This window comes from Bombina bombina, chromosome 9 (genome assembly GCF_027579735.1).
Source record: "Bombina bombina isolate aBomBom1 chromosome 9, aBomBom1.pri, whole genome shotgun sequence".
Taxonomy (NCBI): domain Eukaryota; kingdom Metazoa; phylum Chordata; class Amphibia; order Anura; family Bombinatoridae; genus Bombina; species Bombina bombina.
The window spans coordinates 144,422,842-144,440,145 of record NC_069507.1 but is presented as its reverse complement, the minus strand read 5'-3'; the positions used below and the strand labels follow the sequence as shown (position 1 = coordinate 144,440,145).

Below are 17,304 nucleotides of genomic sequence, written 5' to 3'. Positions count from 1 at the left end.
TTATGTACAAAGGAATTGTATAACAGAATATATATATACATACATACTAAAAAACATTTTTGCTAAGCAAGGATATTGCATTGAATTCCAGTGAGACACATTCAGATTTTGATTATTATGTTCCTTTAATAAGCCAGTATTTGGAAGGCACATCTGCAGACATTATTAATGCCCTTTGTAAATTCTGGTTGTGTATGTCGTCATGGTTGCTACTGTGCAAAAATGTAAGTTGGTTTGGGCACACTTGAGCATGTTGTTCTGTTTATGTGCCTTTTAGTATTGTACGTATTGGTGTGTACATTACATATTTTTAATGGTGGGAAATGGGTTTCATTTTCAGTGTGGCATTATATATGCCATAGTGATCATTTCCAGTGACTGCTGTTTGGGCATACCACTTCCCCAAAGAACATTTATAATAATCTTAGTTACACTTATTGCTGACATAAATTAGCCAAATATATACTTTTGTGGGCAATAATCTTAAAGGGACAGTCTACACCAGAATTGTTATTGTTTTAAAAGATAGATAATCCCTTTTTTACCCATTCCCCAGTTTTGCATAACCAACACAGTTATAGTTATATATTTTTTACCTCTGTGATTATCTTGTATCTAAGCCTCTGCAAACTGCCCCTTTATTTCAGTTCTTTTGACAGCCATGCAGTTTAGCCAATCAGTGATGGCTCCCAGGTAACTTCACGTGCATGAGAACAGTGCTATCTATAAAAAACACATGAACTAACACCCTCTAGTGGTGAAAAACCTGTTAAAATGCATTCTTAAGAGGCGGCCTTCAAGGTCTAAGAAATTAGCATATGAACCTCCTAGGTTAAGCTTTCAACTATGAATACCAAGAGAACAAAGCAAAATTGGTGATAAAAGTAAATTGGAAAATTGTTTAAAATTACATGCCCTATCTGAATCATGAAAGTTTATTTTGGACTAGACTGTCCCTTTAATGTGGCTACTTCTTGCATGCCAGCATAGATACTTTGTTTTCCAGGTGACATAGCTGGATAGTATAAAATAAAAAATATATTACCAGCCTAATTTTGTATCTATTGAGTGCAGAATTTTAGACAGATCTGAACATAGTAGTCTTACCAGAGGATTTCCGTTGGTCCTTATTTGGTGTCTATTGGGACCTTGTACTTCTCTGGCTGGTCCCTGAATTCATACCTCTCAAGACGTTTTCCTTTTATTTTGCACTGCTAAAAAAAAATCATATAATTTGAAATGGGGCTATACGCTAGATATTGTGTGATGTTTTTGTTATATCCATCAATACAAAAGCCTGTTATTGAATAGACCATAAAACAAAGCATGTATGCCAGCTAAGACTATTTCCATGTGGAATGTTCGTAGTATCATCTAAGCCTTTCATTTAATGAATACACCGTTCCACTGGGGCTGAATAACTATTTTGCAAGCCAGTAACCACATCTTTGGCTGCTGAAGCAGAAGGTAGAAGTGTGGTTTTCTCACTTTTGCTTCTCCATACTTCTACTTAGGTCAAGTTTGTCATATACTTTTCATTCAATGTTTAACATCTGCTTAAAGCATCATAAGATGAGTTTGAATATTTTTCTTCTTCTGCCTGCCCTTTTGCTTTAGTGTTTGGTATATCTGTTGAGTGTTATTAGGGTGAATCAAGATAATCAAATTAAACCATACCACATTTTTCATGTCATGGCTCTTTCTATAAGTAGAACCCAACAAGCTTTCATCGATTTAGTTACTCTTGAGATGGTATGTGGAAAAAGGGGAGGAGTCAACACATTTTATTAGGTGGGGCTTAGGCTTTGGATTTCTGCTATTAGAGAACTAACCCAATATATGGAAACACTGATAAATATTATAGAATATTTCCAAATCATCTTAATATCTGGTAAAAAAAATAACTTTAAATAAATGTTAGTAAAATGGGTTGAGAAGAATTAAAATGTTCCAAAGATTTCAGTAGTCCAAGAAAAAACTCTAACTCAAGCATCCTATTGGACAGAAGTTTTATTTTTTTCTCCTCTAACTCATCTTATAGACACAGTGCTTGGCAAATAGTACTGAGATTAAATGGACAATTTATTCCAGAATGTTTGTTTAAAAAGATAGATCATCCCTTTATAACCCATTCCTCGGTTTTGCATAACCAACACTGTTCAGTTCTTTTGACAGACTTGCATTTTAACCATTCAGTGCTCACTCATAAATAACTCCACGGGAGTGAGCACAATGTTATCTATATGGCACACATGAACTAGCACTGTCTATCTGTGAAAGATTATATATACTGATATAATCGGCGGCCTTCAAGCATATGAGCTTACCTAGGTTTATATTTCAACAAAGAATACCAAGAGAACCAAGCAAATTTAATGATAAAAGTAAATTGGAAAGTTGTTTAAAATTGCATGCCTTATCTGAATTATGAAAGTTTAATTTTGATTAGACTGTCCCTATAAATAGCTTTTTGACCTTGAGTTTCTTTAATGGTATAGACAGGTAAAAATTTAAATTTACATGGGTGCTTTTCAATTTGAAAAACATGCATTTTCTTTCTAAGGTGGTGATAGTCCATGAAATTCTTTACTTGTGGGAATTCACTTCCTTGTCACCAGGAGCAGGCAAAGACACCCTACAACAAAGTTACAAAGCTTGAAATATTCCTCCCACTTCCCTGTCTCTCCCAGTAGTTATTTGCCTCATCAACAAGGAGCAGGCAATGATAGAGGTGTTCCAGTTTTTTGAAGAATTACAGGGATGTTAATCCCAGGATTTCCCTCAATGGATAGTCCCTTTAAGAGAGGGCTTTAGGAGAATACTGGCTGTTTGTGCAAAAGTGCATCTTCTTGTTGGAGTCACAAGCCTGCCATGGGTGTCGATGCGATAGTTCTTTAGCCGCCTCCTGTTTGGCCATGAAGAAATACTCTCTCAATATATCCTCTGCTGTAAGTTACAGCACAGGATAGGCTATCTGTCTCCTAGGACTTCCATAGGGGTAAGAACAGTGGAAGAGGCTGTCACTGGGTAAGTACCCATGTGCGTCTCTCAGCCCACATACTATTAATGCCTTCACTTGTGTTTTATAGCCTGTCCTAGCAGTAGAGCGCCTATAGTTACTCTTGTTGGGTAGTTCAGAGTCTGTACTAGCGGTATAGCATACTTTATTCCTGCAGGACAAATGTGACTGATAAACTATGCTAAGGACTGGGTAGCCTCTTTATACACCAAAAAGGGGTTTGGACTCTTAGAATATACTATTAAGCATCATTTATCTTCCCCCTAAGTCATGGTTCCTTATATTGTTTGTGTGCATACTGTGCAATGTCAATTGTTCTAATAGTGATTATGCTTTTTATTGCAAGCCCCTTATTAGTCCACTCTTTTTACTCCTGGCATGTGCCTCGCTCGGGCCTCCTCACTATATTTTAAACAATTATTTGAACCCACTTCCTGTCCTCCTCCAACTCCTTGCTTGACCCCCTGCAATCCGGATTCCGCCCCAAACACTCAACTGAGACTGCCCTTTCCATGTTACTAACAATCTTCTCTCTGCTAAAAATATTGGCCACTACTCTATACTCCTCTTACTTGACCTCTCAGCTGCCTTTGACACAGTTGACCACCCCCTCCTCCTACAGACATTTAGCTCTTTTGGCCTCTGTAACACTGCTCTTTCTTGGATTCACTCCTATCTTTTTACAGGTCTTTTTCTGTGTCATTTGCCGGCGACGACTACTCTCCAATGCCTCTGTCTGTTGGAGTACCTCAAGGATCTGTTCTGGGTCCTCTACTCTTCTCCATTTTATACTTCTTCGCTGGGTAAACTTAGCAACAGTTATGGCTTCAAATATCACCTCTCTGCTGACGACACCCAGATCTACCTCTCCACCCCTGCTCTCTCTCCCTCTGTCCTTTCTCATGTCAGCGACTGCTTATCTGGTATTTATTCCTTTATTAAAATGTCCAAGACTGAGCTCCTTCTTATCCCCGCCCCTCAAGCTCTACGCCGACTTGTGACTTCTCTAGACCTGTTGACGGCATCACCATTTCCCCATCGCCCCCAAGTCCGCTGCCTCAGAGTTACACTTGACTCAAATTTATCCTTTGTCCCCCATATCCAATTGCTTTCTACATCCTGCCGCAACCATCTACGCAATATTTCCAAGATTCAACCTTTTCTGTGAGCTAACACCACAAAGCAAATAATCCACTCCCTTGTTATTTCCCGACTTGACTACTGCAATAACCTACTTACTGGCCTTCCTCTTTCCCGCCTCTACCCCCTTTAATCCATCCTAAATGCCTCTGCCAGGCTGATCCACATTTCCTGTTGCTCTGTATCTGCTGCACCTTTCTGTGAGTCCCTTCATTGGCTCCCCATTCACAGCAGAATACTTCAAAATTCTCACCCTTGCATACAAAGCGCTCACCAACACCGCTCCCCCTCTACCTATCCTCTCTAATCAACAAGTATACTCCAGCCCGCCCACTAAGATCTAACAATGACCTGCTCCTTGCATCTGCAACTATCACATTTTCTCATGCTAGACTGCAGGACTTCTGTCGTGCAGCACCTACCCTCTGGAACACTCTCCCTCGTGCTGTCAGGCTTTGCCCTAATCTTTCTTCCTTTAAATGCTCTCTGAAGACTTTTCTGTTCAGGAAAGCCTACCACCCAACTCAATAAAATTTATCTTACCTAACAACATTTCCCTCTCCTCCTGTTTCTCAACCACGGGAATAGGGCACTCAATTCCTCTTGTATGTGTTTGTAATTTTTGTCCTGTCTCTTACAAGTGTTATATTGTTTTATTTAAATGAACTGTATCCATGGGCAGCGCTGCGAAATATGATGGCGTGTCATAAATAAAGTATAATAATAATAACCGGACTGTGTAATAATAGACTTAAGGGCATTGGTCCGGTCGGTAAGGTGGGCTATGGTTGTTCATGCCTTTTTTGGTACTTTTGGAGTGCTTTCCGCATTTTGTAGTATACAAGACTATGGCCATGAGGATCCGTCTTTTCTTGTGTCATATCTTCAGCAACCGGCATCTTAGTTAGTGCTACTATTTGAAGATCAAATTGGCGCAGGGAGCTGTAATAGGGTTGGAGTTATTTTTTCCTATACCTCAGTTTTATTTGGTCACTCCTCATGTTTCCCCAGGTGAGTGGGACGACTTCTATGTTTTCACCTGACACCTGTGTTTCTTTTGCCATGCCTGGAGGGGGTTATCTGTGATGGGATCAGAAGGATTTTTCCCTAGTTAAAGGGTATATACATATCGCTATGTACCAGTGCTTATTTCCCACTATTAGCACTTAGGGTGCCCTGTAGTTTTCTCTATACACTACCTGTTGGACAATAGGGTTTATTTTAACCGCATAGTCTATACATATCTGCTCATATTTAGGGCACCCTGTGTTTGGGGTTTGGATCTTTTTGTGTGTTTTCTATAATAGGCAAATTCGGTGAGTTTTTGCCATGGATGAGATACTCAATGCATTTTCTCCTCTTGTTTAACAATTTAGGGGCTTACTTTGTGTATTTATGGCTCTGTAGTACAGTAACCCTGCGGAATATGTTAGCGCTCTACAAATAACTAATAATAAATGCAGAGTAAGTACTACAGTAATTATTTGTACTACTTTATTCTACAAATATTGCTGTGCAATAATATGTTTAGTTTGTGTAGATACTACAGTACTTTACTTGTCTTGTAGTAATGTTATTTATTGCTTTTCTCTATAGATGTTGTGTGTACATACTACAGTATTAGGTATACTTGTACTGCTGTGCTGCAATAACATCCTTACTTGTTACTACAGTAATTTCATATGTTGCATTATTATACTTTTAAGTGCATACTACAGTCCCTAGGGCAGAATTGTTGTTTTTTTACTTTCTGCCGTGAGATTTTTTTTGGGGGGGAAACATTTTCTACAGGTCTTTTTCAAATAAAATTTAATTTTAATTTAGGCAGTTACACTAAAGCACCAGCTTAAGTGCAATGTGTTTATTAACTGGGAAAAAAGGAAATTTTCAAAATGGTATAATATATTGCAGCAGATGAAAATTGCACTACAAATTAGCTACAGAGAAAAAATATTTACTTTTTTTTTGTTGTTTTTGTTTTTTTTAATGTCCTTTGCTCTAGTTGTAACATAACATAATTATAAGGTAAAAAGGTGCTTTGCTCACAACAATGTCTTATATTCAGAAGTCACAGCTTTGAAAACTAGGATTTGGGGTTTAAAAAAACAAACAAACTGAGATTCTAGTCACCAATCAATACACTATGTTAACACTTACATCGTGCAGCCAGGGCACAATACTGTTTGAACAGCCTGATGTGGAGCAACACTGTATATGCCCTGTTCTTTCTGCAGATATGCTGCATTTTCTGCGATGATATCTCAGATCACATATGTTCTGCCTTGGGGACTACAGTATTGATATACTTGTGCTGCTATTTTTTTATTCATTTCTGTACAATGGCATGCTTATGTGTGCGTAGATATTACAGTAATTTACCAAACTTACTTTTTTTTATTGCTTTGCAATATTTTTTCTTGTCAGTGTATACTACAGTACTTGTTATATTTTTACTGCTATGCTACTACTAATTGCTGTGCAATTCTATACTTAAAGGGACAGTATACACTCATTTTCATATAACTGCATGTAATAGACACTACTATAAAGAATAAGATGCGCAGATACTGATATAAAAATCCAGTATAAAACTGTTTAAAAAAACTTACTTAGAAGCTCTCAGTTTAGCTCTGTTGAAAAGGTAGCTGGAAAGCCCACTGCAAGTGGAAAATAAGACACTCCCCCCTCCCCCTTCTTTTGCATATGAAAAGACCCTTTACACAAACAGGAGCAAGCTGGAGAAGGTAGCTGACAGTATTCACATAAAGCTTTGGGGCTTGGTTAGGAGTCAGAAAATCAGAGCAATGTTATTAAAAAATAAGCAAAACTATACATTTAAAAAAAAAACTTTATGGGCTATATAAATAGATAATCTACAAAACATTTATGCAAAGAAAAAATGAGTGTATAATGTCCCTTTAAGTGCGTATTGATTCCTCAGTATTTTGTTCATATCTTGTCTTAGTATTACTTATTTATTGCAATATTTTTCTTGTGAGGAATACTAAAATATTGGTTATACTAGACTACTATACTACAACTATTTATTGCTATGCAATAATATCCTTAAGTGTGTGTAGGTACTACAGAATTTTCCATATCTTGTGTAAATGTTATTGCCATGCAATATTATGCGTGTGAGTGGCTACTACAGTATTTGTTATATTAGTCTGCTACACTAGTACTATTAATTGCTGTGCAATACAATACGTAGGCGTGTAGATATTACAGTATTTTCCATGTATTGTATTACTGTTTTTGTTGCCGTGCAATATTATACTTTGTGAATGTCTACTACAGTATTTGTTTTACTGCTATACTATTTATTGCTGTGCGATAATATACTTTAGTATTTTTCATCTCCTGTATTAATGTTATTTTTTTGCCATGCAATATTATGCATCTGAGCAGATACGACTCTATTTCCACATGTCCTACTGTACCACTGCCATTTATTGCTATGCAATAGTATACTGTACATGTGATTTTCCTTATTGTGTATCCTGTTATTTATCATACTACGGCTATTTATTTGCTGTGTAACAGCTTACTTAGGTGTGAGCGCCTGCTACAGTTTTGTTTGTACTGTTATTTATTGCACTAAAACTTTATACTTTCTGGTAGGTGGCTACTACAGCATAGTTGCCAACAGTCCCTGATTTCCAGGGACAGTCCCTCGATTTTGTTGTATGTCCCTGGATATATATATATATATATATATATATATATATATATATATATATATATATATATATATATATATATATATATATATATATATATATATATATATATATATATATATATATATATATATAGGTGATCCCCAAAAGAGAGGACAAAAGACGGCTGAAAATCATCCACGGCTGGTTCAAAAGGGGTGTTTATTCAAGCAAGGTGCTAGTACATAAGGTGAGAGCAAAGCCTTAACACCTGACGCGTTTCGATATAGTGTATTTAAATATAATTCATTCCTAATGGAATATTATTATTGAATGGGTTCACATATTATTTGTCTTTCTAATTTTGATGCTGTGTTGTAGAAATAACCATATGCCCAGAATGTGTTCCAGAGACTGGGTAGGTGTAAGAGCTTGGTGCTGTAATCTGTATAATATAAACTATGGATAAGTCTAAATTATACTATTACTTTCAAATGGGTGTGTTATGATTGCAGAACTGAGTGGGCGGAGCAGTTGAACAGTAGGTCGTCAATACTCCAGTAACCCGCTTGCTTGCTCTGCTGCAAAGTGTCCCTGGAATTTTTTTTTTAAATGTTGGCAACTATGCTAGAGTATATTTCATATCTAGTACTACTGTTTTATTGCTGTGCAATAGTTTTACTATATTTGTGGTAGATATGTCAGTATTTCCCATATTATTTTCTACTACCATTTTTTTATTGCAGTGCAACACTATACCTTTTATTTGTGCTTTTATCCTACAGAATGTTCCATGTTTGGTACTGTTATTTATTACTATGCACTGTTATACCTTGTATTAGTATGATACGTCAGTAGTTTCCTCTTTTGTTGTACTGCGCCATGGTATTCTACAGTATTACACTCCTTGTACTATTGTTGTACGTTGCTGTACATTTGTATAGCACCTACGGCAAGTGATTTTAGAGGATACTCCCTTATTTGAGTTCCTGTTATTTTTTTTATGTACTGTTGTGGTTCTGTCCTCAATACGGTTTCCATGGTTAGGTTTGTGTTTCTTTTCACTTTCCTATGGAATCTATGAGTCAGTCTGGTTTTTATCTGCTGGCTATCCCTTTAGAGGGTAGATATTCTGACTGTTATTCCATCTTTCAGATGCATGTTCTGCATTCTGGTTAGGGTTTTTCATTATGTAAAATTTTGAGATATCTGAGTTTGTCGAATCTTCCCTCTCTGGGGTGTCTTGTTCTCCTATTGAGTGACTAGTATTTGTTCCTAACCACAGAGACCACCTGAGGATGAGTTTTCAGAGACACGTACTAAGCAATTAAAGTCCTCCTTTATCGCATAATCCGCATAAGAAGGGCTTGTTTTGTTTTTTTCAGTTGACTTGTTTTGTTTGATATCCCAGTGTCCTGGGATTCCTTTTCAAGGATAGAGAACCAGGTTTTTGTCCAGTCAGCCTTCTGTTGTTTTCTTCATTTCCTTAATCTCTCATTGTGTGCCGGATCTGGAGGACATGGGGGTAAAATGTCCCTTTTTTCGGGGTTTCCTTGTCTCCCCTTTGGAGAATTTGGTTCTAAGAGGATTATGACATCTATCTTTGGATCCTTTCCCTTTGTGGTTATGCAGTCTCTGCTTTGCCAGTGTTATTTGCTACCTATTTTCTTTGACTGGGAGAGTATGTAAACTTTCGACTCTCTTCCATGTTCTCTAGTACTTGATGTCTTTTTCTTCAACACTATGAGGTTCTTGATCCCTGTCTGTTTTTTTGCTTTACGGGCAGATTATTCAGGGGAGTGCGTTTCCTTCCTTGCATCTTCTCCCAACTCCTTTTATGGGGAAAGTATCGTAGATCTGCAGGTTAGGACTATTCTTAGCTGCAGTACAATTTTTGCCTTCAGTACTTCTGTTCATGGAACCTTTTCTGTCTATTTCTTTGCTCTCAAGATTGAGGCATAAGATAAGCTCCATTACAAGATTGTAGCTGGCTGAGGTTTGCATACTTTCCACTTGAAGAAGTGTTTTTTTCCTCTGCGTGGGGCGAATTTTGGAAGTCAGGTTCTTCAGGTGTTTTCTGGTAAAAAGGTGCCTGCCCTTCCTCCTTTCCACTCCCGTTTTATACTTTGTGGACTCCACAGCTTGGGTATTAGTACCAACAAGTAAGGAATTGCGTTAACTATCACCACCTTAGAAAGAAACATAATTTATGCTTGCTAGATAAATTCCTTACTTTCTTGGTGGTGGTAGTCCACAAACTCACCCGTGTTTCAGAGTTGGCGGCACTTCTAGTGTGCGCCTCTTTACCCTACTATCTTTCATACTTCTTCCTCCTTTCTTTGGCTATTCATACTACTGGGAGAGAGAGGGAAGTGGGAGGGATATTTTTAAGGCTTTGTTGTAGGGTGTCTTTGCCTCCTCCTGGTAGCCAGGAAGGGAATTCCGTGGACTGTCACCACCAAGAAAGAAAGGGAATCAGATAAGCATAAATTACGTTTTAGCAGTATACTTCCATTAGGGGTCTTTGCATCATTATTGAAACACCTCCTTAGACAGTCAGCAGTTGCTTGTATGACACAAATTACATTTACACACCACTGCCTGCTCTCTGATCAGACATGATGTTTGAATATTGGTGCAACGTCCCTCACAGCATATGTGAGTATGCCACTGAAAAACAGTGATAACTTTTCCTAGAATCATTTTTGCTAATAGAAGTATATTGCAAAAATGCTTCCATTTCACTTTTAAAATGCACTCATGCACATTTCATCTTTGACTATTCTATCCCTAAGAATGTGATCTTTTGCAGCCTTTGTAAGTAGACTGTGTGCCAGTTGAACTTATTGACTTGACATTCTCACACTTTGATACTTGTGTGGACAAACCTTTGCTTATTTATTTGCACAGTTGTGTTTAGATGATTTAGAAGGATTTTTGTTTCTGAGACCTTTCTTGTCTACATATTTCATAGGCCTCCCTGTTTTATTACTTTGGCTGAATTCCCAGATTTTGCGCCAAGGAAAACTCTACTTGTAATAGCACGTACCAGGCACCATTTCAAAGTGCAGATGGAAAAAAAATTGGCTTAGCTTTTTTTTTCTGTTAAACCCCTTTCTAAAATGTTACCATTACCAATATAGCTACATGCTGATTCCTTACCATAGCAGAAAACTTTAAACCAAACTTAAAGGGACAGTAAACACTGCTTCTAAATTTACCTTACTCAATAGTTCTGATCCTGCTGAGTAGTCTGCAAGGTATTAATATTCCTCTTCAGATCGCATTCTGTCTGTCATTTGAAACAGTGCATCCAGACCATTAAAAATGGCCCCCAAACTCAGCCCCTAAGGATACTTCTTGCTAGTTGTTGTTCTACATGCCCCTGTAGTATGCGACTTGCAAATCTGTTTTTCGTTCCGTTAATTGACTCTAGCGATTGCGTTATTGCATTGTATCACATGTCACCTGCCTAATTTGTGCATGCACAACGTCCAGGGGGAACAAATAATCCGGAACCATCGAATAACTACTTCTCTGTGCTTTGCATTTACGGCCGGCGCAGAGAAGTAAACAGGGTATCTATTTTTTCCTCATAAAATTAGGCACATCTGGTAAGGAAGCTAGGGAACATAATTGCGGTGCGCATGCGCATCACAGTGCCAGTAACGCCGATATGTCATCTTCACTGCGTGACGACGCATTTGAAAGCATCGTGAACCATCAGAGGTATGGAAAAAAAAATATGCACAGGGATGAAGAAGGTACAGGAAGGAGGAGTTTGGGGGCCATTTTGGACAACAAAATTTATATCATAACGATAACTATGGATGATGAAGTTATTCACTATTGGGGGTATGTGTATAATCATTAATTAGTTATGAATTTTGAGAATTAATAGAGATGTTAGTGATGTTTACTGTCTCTCTTTTTAAAGGCCTATTAAACGATAAATACATGCTAAACATAATAAAGTATTCAAAGCAATGATTGGTTTTAGAATAATATGTAGATGTATTTTAAATATTTAAACTAATACATTTTTTTTAAAATACAAGTATAAAGGTTTAGTTTTAATAAAGTAATGTGTGCCACAATGTTTGAACTTGCTTCTCTTTATCCCTCTCTTATGAAGAGGACAATTAAAGTGATTGTAAAGTTGAATGACTTAAAGCACAGTATTTAAAAATACTCTTAAAAAACATGGCCACTTTAAAGTGAAAGTAAACTTTCACGAATGAGTGCCCGTTTTTAAAAAATATTAAAAACAAAAAATACTTACGTTTTTCTTCTTGCAAGCAGGAACAGCGATTCCCCCGCCCGCAGCTTGTCTCTTCTTACGTCAGCAATGACTAATCCGGCTTCCTCGAATCACGGCATGACCCCACGCAATGTTTGCTCTGGGGGGGAAGCCATGATTGGAGGAAGCCGGATTCGTCATTGCTGACTTAAGAAGAGACAACCTGCGGGTGGGGGAATCGCTGCTCCAGCTTGCGAAAAGAAAAGGTAAGTATTTTAACAAAACCGCTGAAATGTAAACTTCCATAAATGAAAATGCCCCTGTTTTTAATAGATCTTTTTTTTTTTTTTAAAAAACGGGCACTCATTTGTTAAAGTTTACCTTCACTTCATTAAACAATTACACTTCTTTTTTAAAATACTTACCTTTTTGTTACTGTAAACTTACCGCTGATTCTCCGCCTGCATCTCCTTCAGTATTGAGGAGATTGATGACGATATGTCTTCCTCCAATCATTGTGTGCCCCCTTTGGCGTCCAGCTTGTGAGGCACATAATGATTGGAGGAAGCTGGATCGTCATCGATATGCTAAATACTGAAAGAGATTCGGACAGAGGATTTGTGGTACGTTTACAGTAACAAAAAGGTAAGTATTTTAAAAAAGAAGAGTAATTGTAAAGTTTAATGGCCTAAAGTGCCCATGTTTTTAAGAGTATTTTAAATACTGGGCTTTAAGTCATTCAACTTTACAATCAATTTAAGGAAAGACATAAATCGGTCAATAAGATTGTGTGCAGACAAGGCTGTGTATAAACCCTGGTAGATAATTGTACATTATTAGATAATTGCTTTAACAACCCTATGTTCCACACAGTCTTAAAAAGGGAATATTAACCTTACAAGCTAACTGATTAACCACTTCACTGATAGGAATTGTGGTGCACAGCTGCAATTAGCGACCTATTTAAAAAACAAAACAAAAAAACAATGGCAAATAGTGACATCTAATATACCAAGATGGATGGGCCTAGATCACTGGTTTTCAAACCTGTCATCAGACCTCCCTAACAGGCCATATTTTGAGGATATCTGAACTGGAGCACAGGTAAAATAATCAGTGGAGTAGTAAACATGGTTATTTAACCTGCTCTCATCCAAGGTAATCCTGGAAACCTGGACCTTTGGGGAGGCATGTGGACAGGTTTGAAAACCAGTGGCCTAGATCAATACCTTGAGTTGTCTTCTTCGCTAAATATTATCTGGTACTTTTAGCAAGTTTTTCGCTGATATTCCTAGTAGAAAAGGGGTTAATATCTTTCAGTGGGCTTGCGGAGTTAAAGCCCTTAACATACACTGCACTCTAGTTCTCTACCCCGTAACTGAGGTTTACTTATTGCATTCGCTGAGAAGAGTTTGCAATATTCACTTTTTTGGAATGTTTGTGTAGACCCAAGAGGCAAGAATTTTTCTGTAGGTCATTTTGAATTGAAATTTCATTTTAAATTAGGATTTACACTAAAGCACCAGTGACCAGCTCATTCGCAATGTGTTAATTAATTTGAGAATAAAGTAATTTTAAAAGTTTTATATTATTGCAGCAGTTTAAAATTGCCTTGCAAATTAGCTGCAAAGGAAAAAAAAGAAAGAAATGTTTTAAGTTTATAAAATACCTCGAATAAATTTGTTTTCTTTGGTCTTTGTCTAACCTTGCATAATTATAAGGTAACAATGTAGTAACAAAAAAGGTGCATTGCTCACAAAGATATCTTACATTCGGGAGTCACAGCTTTGCAGACCGGAAAAGGCTATTGTGGGCTTGGAGAAATCTTTGAGAGCCAGTAGTCAGTCAAGGTGCTGCTGCTTTGCAGCTCTGCTCCATATTTGTCCTCTTCAAACAGTTCTTCGCTATGGCTGCGCTGTGTTAAGGAAGATTTACATAATGCAGTCAGAGCAAAGCCTGATGTGGAGTGACGCTTTCAAAGCAAAAGCACTAACAGTACCTACATGTGTCGCATTCTTTCTGCAGACTTGCTGCATTTTCAGTGATCGCAGATCACAGCATGTTCTGCCTTGAGGGTGTAGACTTGCATATGGGTGTGGTCGTTCTCATCAGTAAGTGAGCAACTCTGCTTTCGTTATATAATACTATATGGAATATTATAAAGAATTATGTTGTGCAGTATTCATGTGCTACATTTTACCTAGGTGCTATAAAATTTGAATTCTAATCACTTTATCCTTTTGATACATGTAGTTCTCCTTTGCTATGCTAAGCACTGCATAATTATTTAGTTACCAATAACAAGTGCATTTTCTAAGGCTGTCCGTGCAGTCACACAGAAGTTGCAAAAGATTAGGAGGTGTATGGGATTATTGAAGGGGCAAATGATTTACACCATTACTCTAGCTAACCTGTGCTGTTATTACCCTGCTGCACTGCATCCGTTATCTGCAAATTTCGAAGTTACATGGACAGGAAACCCCATTTTTTTTCATAATTCAGATAGCACATGACATTTTAATTACATTTACAATTTTTTATTTTTTATTTTCTTTGTATCCTTTATGGAAACTAATGATTGGTGGCTGCACATATAGGCCTCTTGCTATTGGCTTACATCTGGCTCCAGCAATGTATTAGTGCTCCTTCAACAAAGGATACCATGAGAATGAAGCAGATTAGATAATAGAAGTAAATTGGAAAGGTGTTTAAAATTGTATGCTGTATCTGAATCATGAAACAAAAAAAAGTTTCTTGCCTCAAGTAAAGGTAGTCTATAGACTGAATTAAGATGTAACGTTTCTAGGTGTCCGTTGTAGCTGAAAGTAGGTGTTCTGTTCATTTACTTGACACATAATAAAAAAGAGTGGCTCGGTATCAAGATTTTCCAGCATAAGGTTTAATAGGACAAGAAGTCTATATTGTTTTGCAGTCAAGTGATAAATTAACATAGTAGGTTATATTGAAAATGTTATCTGATAATCTCTGTTGAGGATAATTAGTGATGGATATGTGGCAGTGTTAAACTTCTGAAGTCTGCCATGTGCACTTCCGGTTGTTAGAATTGAAAAACTTATATTTTCCTGCACAATAAAAGTATAAAACAAAGTTGTTTAAAGTGATAGAATGGTCACAATTGTACATGGGTGCATTGCAATTGTAAATAGAAAAATGTTTTCAATATACTCCCTTTGGCAAAATTGCTTATTGTAAAAGTGATTGATGATTTTCAGCGACATTATGCAGTTATGCTAAATGGGACTTCAAGATCAGGATTCAAGCACCACGCGTGCTCAGATTGCTGGTAGGGATGCGTATAGTGTCAATGAATACTTAATTTGTGTCATACAAGCCTCTGTTAGCTCTCTGAGGTGTTTGAATGCGAGTGCACGTGCCCTCACAGCATATGTGCGTATGCCACTGGAAAAACAAATTAAAATGCACCCATGCAGCTTTCAGTTTTGACCTTTCTTTCCCTTTAACTGCACAAAATGAAATATTTTATATTAAAATCTCAAGTTTTTATTGCCCCTTTATGTAATTATGTATATAAAAATATGCATTTGGAAATTGCAACTACTCTCTAGGGTAAAAATAAACTGTTCTGTTTTGTTATACCACCCTTCTTTTACAATGTTTAGACATTTAGGCAAAGTTGTACTTCTGGAATACCCATAGTCTGCTCCAGAGGAGGATACACACGTACACCTACAATCAAATTGAGCACTAGAATGCCCTATAATTTTTTTTTTCTCATTTTTCTCTCACTCTTCTGTGTTCCCGCTTCTTTCTGTCAGAACTCACCATCTTAAATATGTATTTGTATCCCTGTTGAAATACATTCTATAATATTATATCCATAGAAATGTTAACAATCTTATTTATTTCAAATTAGCATCAAGCTAAGCACTCATTAAATTTTATAGCATATCGGATTTCTTAGTGTTTTTATATTGGTTCTATCCAAAGATTATGCATAATTCCCTTGAAATGCACATTAATTAAAGGGAGATTAAATACATTTCATGCACCTCCCTCTAATTATCGGTGCTGCCATTTTGGAACCTAGGTAACACTACAGGTATCGGAAGGAGAGTTGCTGCTCAAATGCAAACATGTCAGAACTGGACTGCAGTGAAAGCTTGATTTCAACATGGCGGCACCCACGAAGAGAGAGAGAGGCGGAGGAAAACCTCAGTACTGCGGTTATAAAATGTATTTAGTATTTAATGTCGCTTTTAATAAATAAAAAAAATACTGTATTTTTTTACTTTTACTGAAATAAGCCTTTTGTATCCTTTAATCAGGTTCATTGGACAGACAACTATCTCGCTCAAGGAACTTGTTGGCTCCCAAAGTCGATCACTTCCATTTAAAGGTTTGGCCCTGGTGAATGAGAAAGGGCAGCCTGTTGGTGTATGTATCTTTGACAAATATTTGTTGGTTCCATTATTTATTGAATAGATATTGCTTTACAGATAAGTTAAAGGAACATAATACTTATATGCTAAATCACTTGAAAGTGATGTAGCATAATTGTAAAAAGCTGACAAGAAAATATCACCTGAACATCTCTATGTAAAAAAGGAAGATATTTTACCTCAAAATTTATTCTGCTCACCAGAGTAAGTGCTGTGTAAACAGTTATGCTTCAGCTGCTGTCCAGCTTCAAATTGAAAGAAAAAAAATAGCCCATCAGCAGTGCAGAGGTAATGCTTGGCTGCGATTTTATAAGATTTCTCGGAGGTAAAATATCTTCCTTTTTTACATAGAGAAGTTCAGGTGATATTTTCTAGTCAGTTTTTTACAGCTATACTGCATCACTTTCATGTGCTTCAACATTTGGGTGTCCCTTTAAACTACTGTGTACAACTACACTAGCATGGTTACTATTCAACAGGCTATTTTTTTTCCTCCTGTACTTGCAGCTGTCTTTAAAGCCACTTTCTTATTTTAATTCATTACAGAAGCTAGTTGATAAAGCTCTGTATCTTTATACTGGGCGCTGCCATTTTGTTGCACATGTATTGCTGCTGTGACAGAAGTATTAGTGACGTTACTGGTTGTTTGACAGCTGTAAATTATTGCACAATAGAAAGCAAAAGAGTTTAGTTTTGCAGATTTATTTTTTACACTTTAAAAGTTGCATAAATAACAAATATAAAAAAGCCCTTAGGAATAATATAGAGAAGTGCAGCCACTGCAGTAATATACAGCCCACCCCCCTCTTGTCAAGAAACAAC

The 17,304-nt window shown here is 37.0% G+C and overlaps 1 protein-coding gene across 2 annotated transcripts in view; it reads left to right on the top strand.

Annotated features, from left to right (window-relative positions):
- MYOF (myoferlin) overlaps positions 1-17,304 on the top strand; it is a 313,269-nt gene that overhangs the window by 69,010 nt on the left and 226,955 nt on the right. For both annotated transcript variants that reach the window (XM_053692421.1, XM_053692420.1), the window contains exon 4: positions 16,369-16,477. In XM_053692421.1, the coding sequence (XP_053548396.1) occupies positions 16,369-16,477 (109 nt within the window). The remainder of the gene's footprint in view (positions 1-16,368; positions 16,478-17,304) is intronic.